This window comes from Pseudophryne corroboree, chromosome 8 (assembly GCF_028390025.1).
Source record: "Pseudophryne corroboree isolate aPseCor3 chromosome 8, aPseCor3.hap2, whole genome shotgun sequence".
NCBI classification, from domain to species: Eukaryota; Metazoa; Chordata; class Amphibia; order Anura; family Myobatrachidae; genus Pseudophryne; species Pseudophryne corroboree.
The window spans coordinates 411,874,833-411,894,420 of record NC_086451.1 but is presented as its reverse complement, the minus strand read 5'-3'; the positions used below and the strand labels follow the sequence as shown (position 1 = coordinate 411,894,420).

General features: G+C 48.6%; 1 protein-coding gene across 4 annotated transcripts in view; it reads right to left on the bottom strand.

Annotated features, from left to right (window-relative positions):
- The window catches only part of ZNF541 (zinc finger protein 541), a 401,808-nt gene that overhangs the window by 354,361 nt on the left and 27,859 nt on the right, over positions 1-19,588 (bottom strand). For 3 of the 4 annotated variants that reach the window (XM_063937867.1, XM_063937868.1, XM_063937869.1), the window contains exon 2: positions 16,996-17,263. In XM_063937867.1, the coding sequence (XP_063793937.1) occupies positions 16,996-17,251 (256 nt within the window). In that variant the 5' untranslated portion in view covers positions 17,252-17,263. The remainder of the gene's footprint in view (positions 1-16,995; positions 17,264-19,588) is intronic. The other variant, XM_063937870.1, reaches the window with a different exon arrangement.

The window sequence follows — 19,588 nt, the reverse complement described above, 5'->3', positions numbered from 1 at the left end:
CTTTATGTCTAGTGACACCATAAAACCCTTCCCTTCCAGGCTGGAAATCACCGCCCTGAGAGAATCCATCTTAAATTTGAACCTCCTCAAATATAGGTTTAGGGATTTTAGATTCAGAATTGGTCTGACCGAGCCATCCGGCTTCAGGACCACCAATAGGGTTGAATAAAACCCTTTCCCCTGTTGCACTAGGGGAACCTTGACAATCCCTTGCTGTTGACACAGCTTTAGTATGGCAACCGAAACTATTTCCCTCTCTGGGGAAGAAGTTGGCAAGGCCGATTTGAAAAATCGGTGTAGAGGCACATCTTCGAACTCCAGTTTGTAGCCTTGGGATACAAATTCGACCACCCAAGGATCCAAATCCGACTGAACCCAGACTTGGCTGAAGAGTCGAAGACGTGCCCCTACCAGTGCAGACTCCCGTAGCGGAGCCCCAGCGACATGCGGTGGATTTGGTAGAGGCCGGGGAGGATTTTTGTTCCTGTGATCTAGCCGTAGCCGGTGTTCTTTTCCCTCTACCTCTTCCTCTGGCGAGGAAAGAAGAGCAACGCCCCCTTCTGAACTTATGCATCCGAAAGGACTGCATCTGGTAATAAGGGGTTTTCTTTTGCTGTGGGGGAACGTAAGGCAAAAAGGAAGACTTACCCGCGGTAGCTGTGGAAACCAGGCCCGCGATGCCATCCCCAAATAAAAGTTCACCTTTGTAAGGTAAAGCCTCCATATGCCTCTTTGAGTCTGCATCCCCTGTCCATTGAAGGGTCCACAGGGACCTTCTAGCAGAAACTGCCATGGCATTAGCTCTTGAACCCAAAAGCCCAATATCTCTCGCAGCCTCTCTCATATATAACGCTGCGTCCTTGATGTGACCTAAGGTCAACACAATACTATCTTTGTCTAGGGTGTCAATGTCAGATGACAAGCTATCAGCCCAAGCTGCTATCCGGGGACGGTAGTGCTACCTTTTTGGACAAGCGCGTTAAGGCCTTGTCCACTGTGGGCGAGGATTCCCACCGTAACCTGTCCGTTGAGGGGAAAGGATACACCATAATAATTCTCTTGGAAACCTGTAGTCTCGTGTCAGGAGTCTCCCAAGCTTATTCAAATAAAGCGTTCAGCTCATGAGATGGGGGAAAAGTTACCTCGGGTTTCTTTTCTTTACACATGCAGACCCTCGTGTCAGGGACAGAGGGGTCCTCTGTGATATGCAAAACATCTTTTATTGCAATAATCATATATTGAATACTTTTGGCGACTCTTGGGTGCCACCCCGCCTCATCACAGTCGACACTGGAGTCGGAATCCGTGTCGGTATCAGTGTCTGCTATCTGGGTAAAGGGACATTTATGGGACCCTGAGGGGTCCTGTGACACAGTAAAAGCCATGGGTTGATTCCCAGCATTGTCTTTGGACTCCTTTGTCCAATCTTTTATGTAATAAAGCCACATTAGCATTCAAAACATTCCACATGTTCACCCAATCAGGTGTCGGCTGTGCCGACGGAGACACCACCATCTGCTCTGCTTCCTCCCTAGACGAGCCTTCCGCTTCAGACATGTCGACACACACGTACTGACACCCCCACACACACACACTGGGATAACTGAAATATGGGGACTGACCCACAATAAGGCCCTTTGGAGAGACAGAGAGAGAGTATGCCAGCACACACCCAGCGCCACAATATACTGAAACCAAAAGTCCCAGCCTAAATAGCGCTTTATAAATATACAATTTTGCATCAAATAATGTGCCCCCCCCCTCGTTTTTGCCCCGTTACTGTGATCAGCAGGGGAGAGTCCGGGAGCAGCTTCTCTGCAGCATGCTGTGGAGAAAACGGCGCTGGTTAGTGCTGGAGGATCAAGCCCCGCCCCTTCGTCGGCGGGCTTCGGTCCCGCTCATTTATTTATACTGGCGGGGTTTTTATAATATACTGCCTCCGCAGTATCTAAGAACGCTGGCAGTTTCATTTGAGGTGATTATTGCTGCCCAGGGCGCCCCCCCTGCGCCCTGCACCCATGCTGTGCCTTGTGTGTGTGTGGGAGCAATGGCGCGCAGCGCGACCGCTGCGCGGTACCTCTGTGAAGATCTGAAGTCTTCTGCCGCCTTTGAAGTCTTCTTTCTTCATATACTCACCCGGCTTCTATCTTCCGGCTCTGTGAGGAGGACGGCGGCGCGGCTCTGGGACGAACAGCAAGGACGACACCTGTGTTCCGACCCTCTGGAACTAATGGTGTCCAGTAGCCTAAGAAGCAGAGCCTATCAGTAAAGTAGGTCTGCTTCTCTCCCCTCAGTCCCACGATGCAGGGAGCCTGTTGCCAGCAGAGCTCCCTGAAAACAAAAAACCTAACAAAATTCTTTTCAGAGAAACTCAGTAGAGCTCCCCTGCAGTGCATCCAGTCTCCTATGGGCACAGGATCTAACTGAGGTCAGGAGGTGGGGCATAGAGGGAGGAGCCAGTGCACACCTATTCTAAAGTCTTATAGTGCCCATGTCTCCTGCGGAGCCGTCTATACCCCATGGTCCTTACGGAGTCCCCAGCATCCTCTAGGACGTAAGAGAAAATTATTTATGATAGAAGAAATACTTAGGGGGGGATTCAATAAACTGCGGTAATTTACCACTGGCTAATTGATCCCCCAGGGCTATTCAATTAAAAATAGCCTGTTATCGGGTGCCACGCACCCGTTAACATGTAGGTCTGGAAACTTATCCCAGATTCTATGTGTTAACACCCAATTTATTGGGTGAGAAAAAAACTTTGTAATTGAATAGCCCCGAATGCTAAAGAACGAGGCGACCACTTTTTTTCACACCCAGTAAATTACTGGGTCTGATTGAATTCCTCCCTAAGTATCTCTTCTATCAAATAATTATCTCCGTTAAAAATCAAACTGTTCACTGAATATCATTTTTAAGTATTCGGGCAGTATTTACAGCGCACACTTGTACCAGCATGCTCATGGGCCCAGGTTCATGGTGGCAGCTTGATAAATTGCACGATTTGTATTCTGAAGCTGGCCATAGATTGCATCCGACACAGATGAGGGGAGGAGTGGCTACTTGATAATTGGAGCGCCTTCAAACACTGCAAGATATATGGAGGTGCTCTCCATTCACAACCTAGCATCAGCTGAACAAAGGCTGGGAGGATCTGAGAGGTTTGATAACCAAATCAAACGTTTTTTCAGCCATTTTCTGACTGCAGATGATTATCAGTCACGTCCATACACTGAATTATTAGAATCGTTCAGAAGTAATTTTATCGGCCAATCTGAACGATTATAGGTCAGTGAATGATCTATGCCATACAAACAAAATTTGGACAGTGATATCATGGCAACTTGATAACAGTGGTGTTTTATCAGTCTTTAATAAATCTGATAGGGTTTAAATTGCCTAAAAAACTGCGACAAATCCTTACTATAGTAGACTTCCCACTATGGGGTAAATTTACCAACATTCGTATTTTCCCTTTTCAGGTCAAAGTTCAATCACGAATGACATCGAAAGTGTAAAACTGCAACTTTTTGAATTTATTACGACTAATTTACTAAGCTGTCGTATTCGGGTTTTTCTTTTGTTCCGATGTCGATGTCATTCGTGTTTTTTTTTTTTTTTTAACGGCAGTGATTAGCAAAACACTGCCGACTTTTTAAAAATGAATCTCGGCCGGATCTGTGTGATCCGTGCTGGGGTTCATTTTTTTTTTTTTAAATTAAACAGTGTAAAATAAAAAAAAAATTTGCGTGGGGTCCCCCCTCCTAAGCATAACCAGCCTCGGGCTCTTTGAGCCGATCCTGGTTGCAGAAATATGGGGGGAAAAATGACAGGGGTTCCCCCATATTTAAGCAACCAGCATCGGGCTCTGCGCCTGGTCCTGGTTCCAAAAATACGGGGGACAAAAAGAGTAGGGGTCCCCCGTATTTTTAAAACCAGCACCGGGCTCCACTAGCTGGACAGATAATGCCACAGCCGGGGGTCACTTTTATATAGTGCCCTGCGGCCGTGGCATCAAAAATCCAACTAGTCACCCCTGGCCGGGGTACCCTGGGGGGAGTGGGGACCCCTTCAATCAAGGGGTCGTCCCCCCCAGCCACCCAAGGGCCAGGGGTGAAGCCCGAGGCTGTCCCCCCCATCCAATGGGCTGCGGATGGGGGGGCTGATAGCCTTTTGTGATAATGAAAAGATATTGTTTTTAGTAGCAGTACTACAAGGCACAGCAAGCCTCCCCCGCATGCTGGTACTTGGAGAACCACAAGTACCAGCATGCGGCGGAAAAACGGGCCCACTGGTACCTGTAGTACTATTACTAAAAAAATACCCAAAAAAAGACAAGACACACACACTGTGAAAGTAAAGATTTATTACATACATGCACACAAACATACATACATACTTACCTTATGTTCACACGCAGGTCGGTCCTCTTCTCCAGTAGAATCCAAGGGGTACCTGTTGAATAAATTACACTCACCAGATCCAGGGTCCCAGGCTCCTCGTCGCATCCATGTGTAATCCACGTACTTGAATAAAAATAAGAATTTACTTACCGATAATTCTATTTCTCATAGTCCGTAGTGGATGCTGGGACTCCGTCAGGACCATGGGGGATAGCGGGCTCCGCAGGAGACAGGGCACATCTAAATAAAGCTTTTAGGATCACATGGTGCGTACTGGCTCCTCCCCCTATGACCCTCCTCCAAGCCTCAGTTAGGTACTGTGCCCGGACGAGCGTACACAATAAGGAAGGATCTTGAATCCCGGGTAAGACTCATACCAGCCACACCAATCACACCGTACAACTTGTGATCTGAACCCAGTTAACAGTATGATAACAACAAATGAAGTAGCCTCTGAAAAGATGGCTCACAACAATAGTAATAACCCGATTTTTGTAACAATAACTATGTACAAACATTGCAGACAATCCGCACTTGGGATGGACGCCCAGCATCCACTACGGACTATGAGAAATAGAATTATCGGTAAGTAAATTCTTATTTTCTCTAACGTCCTAGTGGATGCTGGGACTCCGTCAGGACCATGGGGATTATACCAAAGCTCCCAAACGGGCGGGAGAGTGCGGATGACTCTGCAGCACCGAATGAGAGAACTCCAGGTCCTCCTTAGCCAGAGTATCAAATTTGTAAAATTTTACAAACGTGTTCTCCCCTGACCACGTAGCTGCTCGGCAAAGTTGTAATGCCGAGACCCCTCGGGCAGCCGCCCAAGATGAGCCCACTTTCCTTGTGGAGTGGGCCTTTACAGATTTAGGCTGTGGCAGGCCTGCCACAGAATGTGCAAATTGGATTGTGCTACAGATCCAACGTGCAATCGTCTGTTTAGACGCAGGAGCACCCATCTTGTTGGGTGCATACAATATAAACAACGAGTCAGATTTTCTGACTTCAGCTGTCCTTGAAATATATATTTTTAATGCTCTGACAACGTCCAGTAACTTGGAGTCCTCCAAGTCGCTAGTAGCCGCAGGCACCACAATAGGCTGGTTCAAGTGAAAAGCCGAAACCACCTTAGGGAGAAAATGAGGACGTGTCCGCAGTTCTGCCCTGTCCGAATGGAAAATCAGATATGGGCTTTTGTACGATAAAGCCGCCAACTCTGAAACTCTCCTGGCTGAAGCCAGGGCCAATAACATGGTTACCTTCCATGTAAGGTATTTTAAATCTACCGATTTTAGAGGCTCAAACCAATGAGATTTGAGAAAATTCAAAACTACGTTCAAATCCCACGGTGCCACTGGAGGCACCATTGGGGGTTGTATATGTAGTACACCTTTGACAAAAGTTTGTACTTCAGGAACTGACGCCAATTCCTTCTGGAAGAAGATTGATAAGGCCGAAATTTGAACTTTAATGGACCCTAATTTTAGGCCCATAGACAATCCTGCTTGCAGGAAATGTAAGAATCGACCCAATTGAAATTCTTCCGTTGGGGCCTTTTTGGCCTCACACCACGCAACATATTTTCGCCAAATGCGGTGATAATGTTGTACAGTCACTTCCTTCCTAGCCTTCATCAAGGTAGGAATAACTTCCTCTGGAATGCCCTTTTCTTTTAGAATCCGGCGTTCAACCGCCATGCCGTCAAACGCAGACGCGGTAAGTCTTGGAACATACAAGGTCCCTGCTGAAGCAGATCCCTTCTTAGAGGTAGAGGCCACGGATCCTCCGTGAGCATCTCTTGAAGTTCCGGATACCAAGTTCTTCTTGGCCAGTCCGGAGCCACTAGTATTGTTCTTACTCCCCTTTTCCGTATAATTCTCAGTACCTTTGGTATGAGAGGCAGAGGAGGGAACACATACACTGACTGGTACACCCACGGTGTTACCAGAGCGTCCACAGCTATTGCCTGAGGGTCTCTTGACCTGGCGCAATATCTGTCCAATTTTTTGTTGAGGCGAGACGCCATCATGTCCACCTTTGGTTTTTCCCAACGGTTCACAATCATGTGGAAGACTTCTGGATGGAGTCCCCACTCTCCCGGGTGAAGGTCGTGTCTGCTGAGGAAATCTGCTTCCCAGTTGTCCACTCCCGGGATGAACACTGCTGACAGTGCTATGACATGATTTTCCGCCCAGCGCAGAATCCTTGCCGCTTCTGTCATTGCTCTTCTGCTTCTCGTGCCGCCTTGTCGGTTTACGTGGGCGACTGCCGTGATGTTGTCCGACTGGATCAACACCGGCTGACCCTGAAGCAGCGGTTTTGCCAGGCTTAGAGCATTGTAGATCGCTCTTAGCTCCAGTATATTTATGTGAAGGGACGTCTCCAGGTTTGACCACACGCCCTGGAAGTTCCTTCCCTGTGTGACTGCTCCCCAGCCTCGTAGGCTGGCATCCGTAGTCACCAGGACCCAGTCCTGTATGCCGAATCTGCGGCCCTCTAACAGATGGGCACTCTGCAACCACCACAGGAGAGACAACCTTGTTCTTAGTGACAGTGTTATCCGCTGATGCATGTGCAGATGCGATCCGGACCATTTGTCCAGCAGATCCCACTGAAATGTTCGTGCATGGAATCTGCCAAATGGAATTGCTTCGTAAGAAGCCACCATCTTTCCCAGGACTCTTGTGCATTGATGTACTGACACAGTTCCTGGTTTTAGGAGGTTCCTGACAAGTTCGGATAACTCCCTTGCTTTCTCCTCCGGGAGAAACACCTTTTTCTGAACCGTGTCCAGAATCATTCCCAGGAACAGCAGACGTGTTGTCGGGGTCAATTGAGATTTTGGAAGATTCAGAATCCACCCGTGTTGCTGAAGCACTACCTGGGTTAGTGCTACACCGACTTCCAGCTGTTCTCTGGACTTTGCCCTTATCAGGAGATCGTCCAAGTAAGGGATAATTAATACGCCTTTCTCTATCGTCCTAGTGGATGCTGGGGTTCCTGAAAGGACCATGGGGAATAGCGGCTCCGCAGGAGACAGGGCACAAAAAGTAAAGCTTTAGTATCAGGTGGTGTGCACTGGCTCCTCCCCCTATGACCCTCCTCCAAGCCTGTTAGATTTTTGTGCCCGGCCGAGAAGGGTGCAATCTAGGTGGCTCTCCTAAAGAGCTGCTTAGAAAAGTTTAGCTTAGGTTTTTTATTTTACAGTGAGTCCTGCTGGCAACAGGATCACTGCAACGAGGGACTTAGGGGAGAAGAAGTGAACTCACCTGCGTGCAGGATGGATTGGCTTCTTGGCTACTGGACATCAGCTCCAGAGGGACGATCACAGGTACAGCCTGGATGGTCACCGGAGCCTTGCCGCCGGCCCCCTTGCAGATGCTGAAGTAAGAAGAGGTCCAGAATCGGCGGCAGAAGACTCCTCAGTCTTCTAAAGGTAGCGCACAGCACTGCAGCTGTGCGCCATTTTCCTCTCAGCACACTTCACACGGCAGTCACTGAGGGTGCAGGGCGCTGGGAGGGGGGCGCCCTGGGAGGCAAATGAAAACCTATTTTGGCTAAAAATACCTCACATATAGCCTCCGGAGGCTATATGGAGATATTTAACCCCTGCCAGAATCCGTTAAAAGCGGGAGACGAGGCCGCCGAAAAAGGGGCGGGGCCTATCTCCTCAGCACACAGCGCCATTTTCCCTCACAGAAAGGCTGGAGGGAAGGCTCCCAGGCTCTCCCCTGCACTGCACTACAGAAACAGGGTTAAAACAGAGAGGGGGGGCACTAATTTGGCGTTAGAAATATATAAAACAGATGCTATAAGGGAAAACACTTATATAAGGTTGTCCCTATATAATTATAGCGTTTTTGGTGTGTGCTGGCAAACTCTCCCTCTGTCTCTCCAAAGGGCTAGTGGGTCCTGTCCTCTATCAGAGCATTCCCTGTGTGTGTGCTGTGTGTCGGTACGTGTGTGTCGACATGTATGAGGACGATGTTGGTGAGGAGGCGGAGCAATTGCCTGTAATGGTGATGTCACTCTCTAGGGAGTCGACACCGGAATGGATGGCTTATTTAGGGAATTACGTGATAATGTCAACACGCTGCAAGGTCGGTTGACGACATGAGACGGCCGACAAACAATTAGTACCGGTCCAGACGTCTCAAAAACACCGTCAGGGGTTTTAAAACGCCCGTTTACTTTAGTCGGTCGACACAGACACAGACAGGGACACTGAATCCAGTGTCGACGGTGAATAAACAAACGTATTCCTTATTAGGGCCACACGTTAAAGGCAATGAAGGAGGTGTTACATATTTCTGATACTACAAGTACCACAAAAGAGGGTATTATGTGGGATGTGAAAAAACTACAGTAGTTTTTCCTGAATCAGATAAATTAAATAAAGTGTGTGATGATGCGTGGGTTCCCCCCGATAGAAAATTATGGGCGGTATACCCTTTCCCGCCAGAAGTTAGGGCGCGTTGGGAAACACCCCTTAGGGTGGATAAGGCGCTCACACGCTTATCAAAACAAGTGGCGGTACCGTCTATAGATAGGGCCGTCCTCAAGGACCAGCTGACAGGAGGCTGGAAAATATCATAAAAAGTATATACACACATACTGGTGTTATACTGCGACCAGCGATCGCCTCAGCCTGGATGTGCAGAGCTGGGGTGGCTTGGTCGGATTCCCTGACTAAAAATATTGATACCCTTGACAGGGACAGTATTTTATTGACTATAGAGCATTTAAAGGATGCATTTCTATATATGCGAGATGCACAGAGGGATATTTGCACTCTGGCATCAAGAGTAAATGCGATGTCCATATCTGCCAGAAGATGTTATGGACACGACAGTGGTCAGGTGATGCAGATTCCAAACGGCAAAAAGGTGTATTGCCGTATAAAGGAAGAGGAGTTTTTTGGGGTCGGTCCATCGGACCTGGTGGCCACGGCAACTGCTGGAAAATCCACCGTTTTTACCCTAAGTCACATCTCTGCAGAAAAAGACACCGTCTTTTCAACCTCAGTCTTTTCGTCCCTATAAGATCATATCTGCCCAGGGATAGAGGAAAGGGAAGAAGACTGCAGCAGGCAGCCCATTCCCAGGAACAGAAGCGCTCCACCGCTTCTGACAAGTTCTCAGCATGGCGCTGAGACCGTACAGGACCCCTGGATCCTACAAGTAGTATCCCAGGGGTACAGATTGGAATGTAGAGACGTTTCCTCTTCGCAGGCTCCTGAAGTCTGCTTTACCAAGGTCTCCCTCCGACAAGGAGGCAGTATGGGAAAAAATTCACAAGCTGTATTCCCAGCAGGTGATAATTAAATTACCCCTCCTACTACAAGGAAAAGGGGTATTATTCCACACTATATTGTGGTACTGAAGCCAGAAGGCTAGGTGAGACTTATTCTAAAAAAAATTTTGAACACTTACAAAGGTTCAAATCAAGATGGAGTCACTCAGAGCAGTGATAACGAACCAGGAAGAAGGGGACTATATAGTGTCCGGGGACATCAGGGATGCTTACCTCTATGTCCCAAATTTGCCCTTCTCACTAAGGGTACCTCAGGTTCGTGGTGCAGAACTGTCACTATCAGTTTTAGACGCTGCCGTTTGGATTGTCCACGGCACCCCGGGTCTTTACCAAGGTAATGGCCGAAAGGATGATTCTTCTTCGAAGAAAAGGCGTCTTAATTATCCCTTACTTGGACGATCTCCTGATAAGGGCATAGTCCAGGGAACAGTTGGAGGTCGGAGTAGCACTATCTCGGATACTGCTACAACAGCACGGGTGGATTCTAAATATTCCAAAATCGCAGCTGATCCCGACGACACGTCTGCTGTGCCTAGGGATGATTCTGGACACAGTCCAGAAAAAGGTGTTTCTCCCGGAAGAGAAAGCCAGGGAGTTATCCGAGCTAGTCAGGAACCTCCTAAAAACAGTGCATCATTGCACAAGGGTCCTGGTAAAAATGGTGGCTTCCTACGAAGCAATTCCATTCGGCAGATTTCACGCAAGAACTTTTCAGTGGGATCTGCTGGAAAAAATGGTCCGGATCGCATCTTCAGATGCATCAGCGGATAACCCTATATCCAAGGACAAGGGTGTCTCTCCTGTGGTGGTTATAGAGTGCCCATCTTCTAGAGGGCCGCAGATTTGGCATTCAGGATTGGATGCTGGTGACCACGGAGCCCAGCCCGAGAGGCTGGGGAGCAGTCACACAAGGAAAAAATTTCCAGGGAGTGTGATCAAGTCTGGAGACTTTTCTCCACATAAATATACTGGAGCTAAGGGTAAAATTATAATACTCTAAGCTTAGCAAGACCTCTGCTTAAAGGTCAGCCGGTATTGATCCAGTGGGAAAAACATCACGGCAGTCGCCCACGTAAACTGACAGGGCGACACAAGAAGCAGGAGGGCAATGGCAAAAACTGCAAGGACTTTTCGCTGGGCGGAAAATCATGTGATAGCACTGTCAGCAGTGTTTCATCCCGGGAATGGAAACTGGGAAGCAGACTTCCTCAGCAGGCACGACCTCCACCCGGGAGAGTGGAAACTTCATCGGGAAGTTTTTTCCACATGATTGTAAACCGTTGGGAAATACCAAAGGTGGACATGATGGCGTCCCGTCTGAACAAAAAACGGGACAGGTATTGCGCAAGGTCAAGAGACCCTCAGGCAATAGCTGTGGACGTTCTGGTAACACCGTGGGTGTACCAGTCGGTGTATGTGTTCCCTCCTCTGCTTCTCATACCTAAGGTGCTGAGAATTATAAGACGTAGAGGAGTAAGAACTATACTCATGGCTCCGGATTGGCCAAGAAGGACTTGGTACCCGGAACTTCAAGAGATGCTTACAGAGGTTTTATGGCCTCTGCCGCTAAGAAGGGACTTGCTTCAGCAAGTACCATGTCTGTTCCAAGACTTACCGCAGCTGCGTTTGTCGGCATGGCGGTGGAACGCCGGATCCTAAGGGAAAAAGGCATTCCGGAAGAGGTCATTCCTACCCTGGTCAAAGCCAGAAAGGAGGTGACCGCACAACATTATCACCACATGTGGCGAAAATATGTTGCGTGGTGTGAGGCCAGGAAGGCCCCACAAAGAAATTTCAACTCGGTCGTTTCCTGCAATTCCTGAAAACAGGAGTGTCTATGGGCCTCAAATTGGGGTCCATTAAGGTTCAAATTTCGGCCCTGTCGATTTTCTTCCAGAAAGAATTGGCTTCAGTTCCTGAAGTCCAGAATTTTGTCAAGGGAGTATTGCATATACAACCCCCTTTTGTGCCTCCAGTGGCACTGTGGGATCTCAACGTAGTTCTGGGATTCCTCAAATCACATTGGTTTAAAACCAGTCAAATCTGTGGATTTGAAGCATCTCACATGAAAAGTGACCATGATCTTGGCCCTGGCCTGGACCAGGCGAGTGTCAAATTGGTGGTTTTTTCTCAAAAAAGCCCATATCAGTTTGTCCATTCGGACAGGGCAGAGCTGCGGACTCGTCCCCAGTTCTCTCCCTAAGGTGGTGTCAGTGTTTCACCTGAACCAGCTTATTGTGGTGCCTTGCACCTACTAGGGACTTGGAGGACTCCAAGTTGCTAGATGTTGTCAGGGCCCTGAAAATATGTTCCAGGACGGCTGGAGTCAGGAAAACTGACTTGCTGTTATCCTGTATGCACCCAACAAACTGGGTGCTTTTGCTTCTAAGCAGACTATTGCTAGTTGGATGTGTAATACAATTCAGCTTGCACATTCTGTGGCAGGCCTGCCACAGCCAAAATATGTAAATGCCCATTCCACAAGGAAGGTGGGCTCATCTTGGGCGGCTGCCCGAGGGGTCTCGGCTTTTACAACTTTGCCGAGCGGTTATTTAGTCAGGGGCAAACACGTTTGTAAAATCCTACAAATTTGATACCCTGGCTAAGGAGGACCTGGAGTTCTCTCATTCGGTGCTGCAGAGTCATCCGCACTCTCCCGCCCGTTTGGGAGCTTTGGTATTATCCCCATGGTCCTTTCAGGAACCCCAGCATCCACTAGGACGATAGAGAAAATAAGAATTTACTTACCGATAATTCTATTTCTCGGAGTCCGTAGTGGATGCTGGGCGCCCATCCCAAGTGCGGATTATCTGCAATACTTGTACATAGTTACAAAAATCGGGTTATTATTGTTGTGAGCCATCTTTTCAGAGGCTCCGCTGTTATCATACTGTTAACTGGGTTCAGATCACAGGTTGTACAGTGTGATTGGTGTGGCTGGTATGAGTCTTACCCGGGATTCAAAATCCTTCCTTATTATGTACGCTCGTCCGGGCACAGTATCTAACTGGCTTGGAGGAGGGTCATAGGGGGAGGAGCCAGTGCACACCACCTGATACTAAAGCTTTACTTTTTGTGCCCTGTCTCCTGCGGAGCCGCTATTCCCCATGGTCCTTTCAGGAACCCCAGCATCCACTACGGACTCCGAGAAATAGAATTATCGGTAAGTAAATTCTTATTTTTCTTCGTAGAAGAACCATCATTTCGGTCATTACCTTGGTAAAGACCCGAGGAGCCGTGGACAAACCAAACGGCAGCGTTTGAAACTGATAATGACAGTCTTGTATCACGAACCTGAGATACCCTTGGTGTGAGGGGTAAATTGGGACATGCAGATAAGCATCTTTTATGTCCAGGGACACCATGAAGTCCCCTTCCTCCAGATTCGCTATCACTGCTCTGAGTGACTCCATCTTGAACTTGAATTTTTGTATGTACAGGTTCAAGGATTTCAGGTTTAGAATAGGTCTTACCGAACCGTCTGGCTTCGGTACCACAAATAGTGTGGAATAATACCCCTTTCCCTGTTGTAGGAGGGGTACCTTGACTATCACCTGCTGAGAATACAGCTTGTGAATGGCTTCCAATACCGACGTCCTTTCTGAGGGAGACGTTGGTAAAGCAGACTTTAGGAACCGGCGAGGGGGAGACCTTTCGAACTCCAACATGTAACCCTGAGATATTATCTGCAGGATCCACGGGTCCACTTGTGAGCGAGCCCACTGATTGCTGAAAATCTTGAGTCGACCCCCCACCGCTCCTGAGTCCGCTTGTAAAGCCCCAGCGTCATGCTGATGGCTTTGTAGAAACCGGGGCGGGCTTCTGGTCCTGGGCAGGGGCTGCTTGCTGCCCTCTCTTACCCTTTCCTCTGCTTCGCGGCAGATAAGACTGTCCTTTTGGTCGCTTGTTTTTATAGGAGCGAAAGGACTGCGGCTGAAAAGACGGTGTCTTTTTCTGTTGGGAGGGGGTCTGAGGTAAAAAAGTGGATTTGCCGGCAGTTGCCGTGGCCACCAGGTCCGAAAGACCGACCCCAAATAATTCCTCTCCTTTATATGGCAATACTTCCATATGCCTTTTGGAATCCGCATCACCTGACCACTGTCGCGTCCATAAACTTCTTCTGGCAGATATGGACATCGCGCTTACCCTTGATGCTAGAGTACAAATATCCCTCTGAGCATCTCGCATATAAAGAAACGCATCCTTTAATTGCTCTAGAGTCAATAAAATACTGTCCCTATCCAGGGTATCAATATTTTCAGTCAGGGAATCCAACCACACTACCCCAGCACTGCACATCCAGGCTGAGGCTATTGCCGGTCGCAGTATAACACCAGTATGTGTGTATATACTCTTCAGTGTAGTTTCCAGCCTCCTATCTGCTGGATCCTTGAGGGCGGCCGTATCAGGAGACGGCAACGCCACTTGCTTTGATAAACGTGTGATCGCCTTATCCACCCTAGGGGGTGTTTTCCAGCGCGCCCTAACCTCTGGTGGGAAAGGGTATAATGCCAATAACTTCTTGGAAATTAGCAGTTTTCTATCTGGGTTAACCCACGCTTCATCACACACGTCATTCAATTCCTCTGATTCTGGAAAAGCTACAGGTAGTTTTTTCACCCCCCACATAATACCCCTTTTTGAGGTACCAGCAGTATCAGAGATCTGCAAAGCCTCCTTCATTGCCGTGATCATATAACGTGTGGCCCTATTGGAAAATACGTTTGTTTCTTCACCGTCGACACTAGATTCATCTGTGTCGGTACCCGTGTCGACTGACTGAGGTAAGGGACGTTTTACAGCCCCTGACGGTGTCTGAGACGCCTGAGCCGGTACTAACTGGTTTTCCGGCCGTCTCATTTCGTCAACTGACTTTTGTAATGTGCTAACATTATCACGTAATTCCATAACTAAAGCCATCCATTCCGGTGTCGACTCCCTAGGGGGTGACATCACCATTACCGGCAATTGCTCTGCCTCCACACCAACATCGTCCTCATACATGTCGACACACACGTACCGACACACAGCAGCCACACAGGGAATGCTCTAATCGAAGACAGGACCCTCTTAGCCCTTTGGGGAGACAGAGGGAGAGTTTGCCAGCACACACCAAAAGCGCTATAAATGTATATAAACAACCCTAGAAGGTGTTGTTTTTGATATAGGCGCTTTTAATATATCAATATCGCCAAATTATGCCCCCCTTCTCTTTGTTACCCTGTTTCTGTAGTGCAGTGCAGGGGAGAATCCTGGGAGCCTTCCTCACCAGCGGAGCTGAGCAGGAAAATGGCGCTGAGTGCTGAGGAGAATAAGCTCCGCCCCTTTTTCGGCGGGCTTTTCTCCCGGGTTTTAAGAAAACTGGCCTGGGTTAAATACATACATATAGCCTTAATGGCTATATGTGATGTATTTTTCGCCATTAAAGGTATTTAATATTGCTGCCCAGGGCGCCCCCAGCAGCGCCCTGCACCCTCCGTGACTGAATCAGTGAGACGTGTAGCAACAATGGCGCACAGCTGCAGTGCTGTGCGCTACCTTCATGAAGACTGATGAGTCTTCTGCCGCCTGCTTTCCGGACCTCCGATCTTCAGCGTCTGTAAGGGGGGTCGGCGGCGCGGCTCCGGGACGAACCCCAGGATGACCTGTGTTCCGACTCCCTCTGGAGCTAAGTGTCCAGTAGCCTAAGACTCCAATCCATCCTGCACGCAGGTGAGTTGGAAATCTCTCCCCTAAGTCCCTCGATGCAGTGATCCTGTTGCCAGCAGGATTCACTGAGATTTAAACCTAAAAAAACTTTGTCTAAGCAGCTCTTTAGGAGAGCCACCTAGATTGCACCCTTCTCGGACGGGCACAAAAACCTAACTGAGGCTTGGAGGAGGGTCATAGGGGGAGGAGCCAGTACGCACCATGTGATCCTAAAAGCTTTATTTAGATGTGCCCTGTCTCCTGCGGAGCCCGCTATCCCCCATGGTCCTGACGGAGTCCCAGCATCCACTAGGACGTTAGAGAAATAACAAAACGGATACCCGAGCCACGAACTGATCGGCTGTGTGCTCCTGTCCTGACTGACAGGCGGCACACGGCAGTGTTACAATGTAGCGCCTATGCGCTCCATTGTAACCAATGGTGGGAACTTTCTGCCCTGCGGTTGACCTAAAGTGACGTCACCGCTGAGCAGAAAGTTCCCACCATTGGTTACAATGGAGCGCATAGGCGCTACATTGTAACACTGCCGTGTGCCGCCTGTCAGTCAGGACAGGAGCACACAGCCGATCAGGAGAGTGCTACAACGTGGCGCTCCCTGATTGGCTGAAGAAACCCACTTAGACAGAAGTCAGAGTGGGTTTCTGGCATTCGGGGAAAGGAGTCCCATGTGAAAACATGGGGCCCCTTTCAGTTCGTGGCTCGGCAATATCTTTTCATTATCACAAAAGGCTATCAGCCCCCCCATCCGCAGCCCATTGGATGGGGGGGACAGCCTCGGGCTTCACCCCTGGCCCTTGGGTGGCTGGGGGGGGGGACCCCTTGATTGAAGGGGTCCCCACTCCCCCAGGGTACCCCGGCCAGGGGTGACTAGTTGGATTTTTGATGCCACGGCCGCAGGGCACTATATAAAAGTGACCCCCGGCTGTGGCATTATCTGTCCAGCTAGTGGAGCCCGGTGCTGGTTTTAAAAATACGGGGGACCCCTACTCTTTTTGTCCCCCGTATTTTTGGAACCAGGACCAGGCGCAGAGCCCGATGCTGGTTGCTTAAATATGGGGGAACCCCTGTCAATTTTTTCCCCATATTTCGGCAACCAGGATCGGCTCAAAGAGCCCGAGGCTGGTTATGCTTAGGAGGGGGGACCCCACGCATTTTTTTTTGTGAAAAAAAAAACTTTCCCACCCCTTCCCACTGATAGACATGCACGGATCTCATGGATCCCTGCATGCCTATGCAATCACGGATATAAAAAGCAGGTCTGTTTTTTTAAAGCACTTTTTTACGAGTTGTAATTTTTCACGGCAGTGTTTTTTTTTTTTTGGGCTTTGCACTTCTTAGTAAATGACCGAGATTCATACTTAAACAGCCGCGTTTTGACCGATGGTGTATTCATTCGTGATTTTTTCCTAGGACTTCCAAATATTACGAATGCCCTCATCACTGCCGTGATTTGAGTTTAGTAAATTACCGAGATGACACTTTGATGAAAAAACGGCATCTCGGTCAAAATCGGGACCTTAGTAAATTTACCCCTATGTCTTATAGCCTGTATCTGCCTTTTACAAACCTGTAACCAATTCATTGTTAGACGATAAAATACCAGGATCTGAGGCTTCCTCAGGAGTCCTGCAGAGCAGAGATATGGTACAGTCCGGAATATCACCTGATGCGGCTTCACCAGAATTAGAATGCACATCCAGGCTTTGCTGCGCATGGCCGGGCTGCACAATGTCACAGATGGGCTGACACATATCCCAGCAGAAGTCTGGAACACGGTGACTAGACTGAAGGCCATCTTCATCACCTGGACTGTACAGACTCATCTTCCTGGAGTCCTAGAACAAGAAACCAGACTTGCAAACAGACTGAAGATGCTTCAGAGCGTTAATGCGAGAGTCATGATATTTATGATATGTGGACTAGAACTAAGGGGCCTATGTACTAAAGGTGCATACACACAGTGAGATTTTGGCTATGTTAGATGTTGACTATGCGATATGGACTATGCGATACTGGCTATGTGCGATTTTGACTAAGTGCCAATTTTGACTATACTTTGTGCTAGCTAGATAGTCAAAATTTACTTGCCTGCACAGTCTATCTAGCCGTGCGTTACCGACCCTGCGGGTGTGCGCATTGGGATCGCAAGGTGGCTACCACCTTACGATTTGCACAAAGTTTCCTTGCGATTTTGAATATGTAGTAAAAATCGAAAGGCAATATCTCACCGTGTGTACACACCTTAAGCCTTGGAGAGAGATAAAGTGGACAGAGATTAAGTACCAGCCAATCAGCTCCTGACATGATACAGGCCGTGTTTGAAAAAATAAGAATTTACTTACCGATAATTCTATTTCTCGTAGTCCGTAGTGGATGCTGGGGACTCCGTCAGGACCATGGGGAATAGCGGCTCCGCAGGAGACAGGGCACAAAAGTAAAAGCTTTAGGATCAGGTGGTGTGCACTGGCTCCTCCCCCTATGACCCTCCTCCAAGCCTCAGTTAGGATACTGTGCCCGGACGAGCGTACACAATAAGGAAGGATTTTGAATCCCGGGTAAGATTCATACCAGCCACACCAATCACACTGTACAACCTGTGATCTGAACCCAGTTAACAGCATGATAACAGCGGAGCCTCTGAAAAGATGGCTCACAACAATAATAACCCGATTTTTGTAACAATAACTATGTACAAGTATTGCAGACAATCCGCACTTGGGATGGGCGCCCAGCATACACTACGGACTACGAGAAATAGAATTATCGGTAAGTAAATTCTTATTTTCTCTGACGTCCTAGTGGATGCTGGGAACTCCGTAAGGACCATGGGGATTATACCAAAGCTCCCAAACGGGCGGGAGAGTGCGGATGACTCTGCAGCACCGAATGAGAGAACTCCAGGTCCTCCTCAGCCAGGGTATCAAATTTGTAGAATTTTTCAAACGTGTTTGCCCCTGACCAAGTAGCAGCTCGGCAAAGTTGTAAAGCCGAGACCCCTCGGGCAGCCGCCCAAGATGAGCCCACCTTCCTTGTGGAATGGGCATTTACATATTTTGGCTGTGGCAGGTCTGCCACAGAATGTGCAAGCTGAATTGTACTACACATCCAACTAGCAATCGTCTGCTTAGAAGCAAGAGCACCCAGTTTGTTGGGTGCATACAGGATAACAGCAAGTCAGTTTTCCTGACTCCAGCCGTCCTGGAAACCTATATTTTCAGGGCCCTGACAACATCTAGCAACTTGGAGTACTCCAAGTCCCTAGTAGCCGCAGGTACCACAATAAGCTGGTTCAGGTGAAACGCTGACACCACCTTAGGGAGAAACTGGGGACGAGTCCGCAGCTCTGCCCTGTCCGAATGGACAATCAGATATGGGCTTTTGTGAGACAAAGCCGCCAATTCTGACACTCGCCTGGCCGAGGCCAGGGCCAACAGCATGGTCACTTTCCATGTGAGATATTTCAAATCCACAGATTTGAGCGGTTTAAACCAATGTGATTTGAAGAATCCCAGAACTACGTTGAGATCCCATAGTGCCACTGGAGGCACAAAAGGGGGTTGTATATGCAGTACTCCCTTGATAAACTTCTGGACTTCAGGAACTGAAGCCAATTCTTTCTGGAAGAAAATCGACAGGGCCGAAATTTGAACCTTAATGGACCCCAATTTGAGGCCCATAGACACTCCTGTTTGTAGGAAATGCAGGAATCGACCGAGTTGAAATTCCTCCGTGGGGGCCTTCCTGGCCTCACACCATGCAACATATTTTCGCCAAATGCGGTGATAATGTTGTGCGGTCACCTCCTTCCTGGCTCTGACCAGGGTAGGGATGACCTCTTCCGGAATGCCTTTTTCCCTTAGGATCCGGCGTTCAACCGCCATGCCGTCAAACGCAGCCGCGGTAAGTCTTGGAACAGACATGATCCTTGCTGAAGCAAGTCCCTTCTTAGTATCTCTTGAAGTTCCGGGTACCATCTTGGCCAATCCGGAGCCACGAGTATAGTTCTTACTCCTCTCCGTCTTATAATTCTCAGTACCTTGGGTATGAGAGGCAGAGGAGGGAACACATACACCGACTGGTACGCCCACGGTGTTACCAGAGCGTCCCAGCTATTGCCTGAGGGTCTCTTGACCTGGCGCAATACCTGTCCAGTTTTTTGT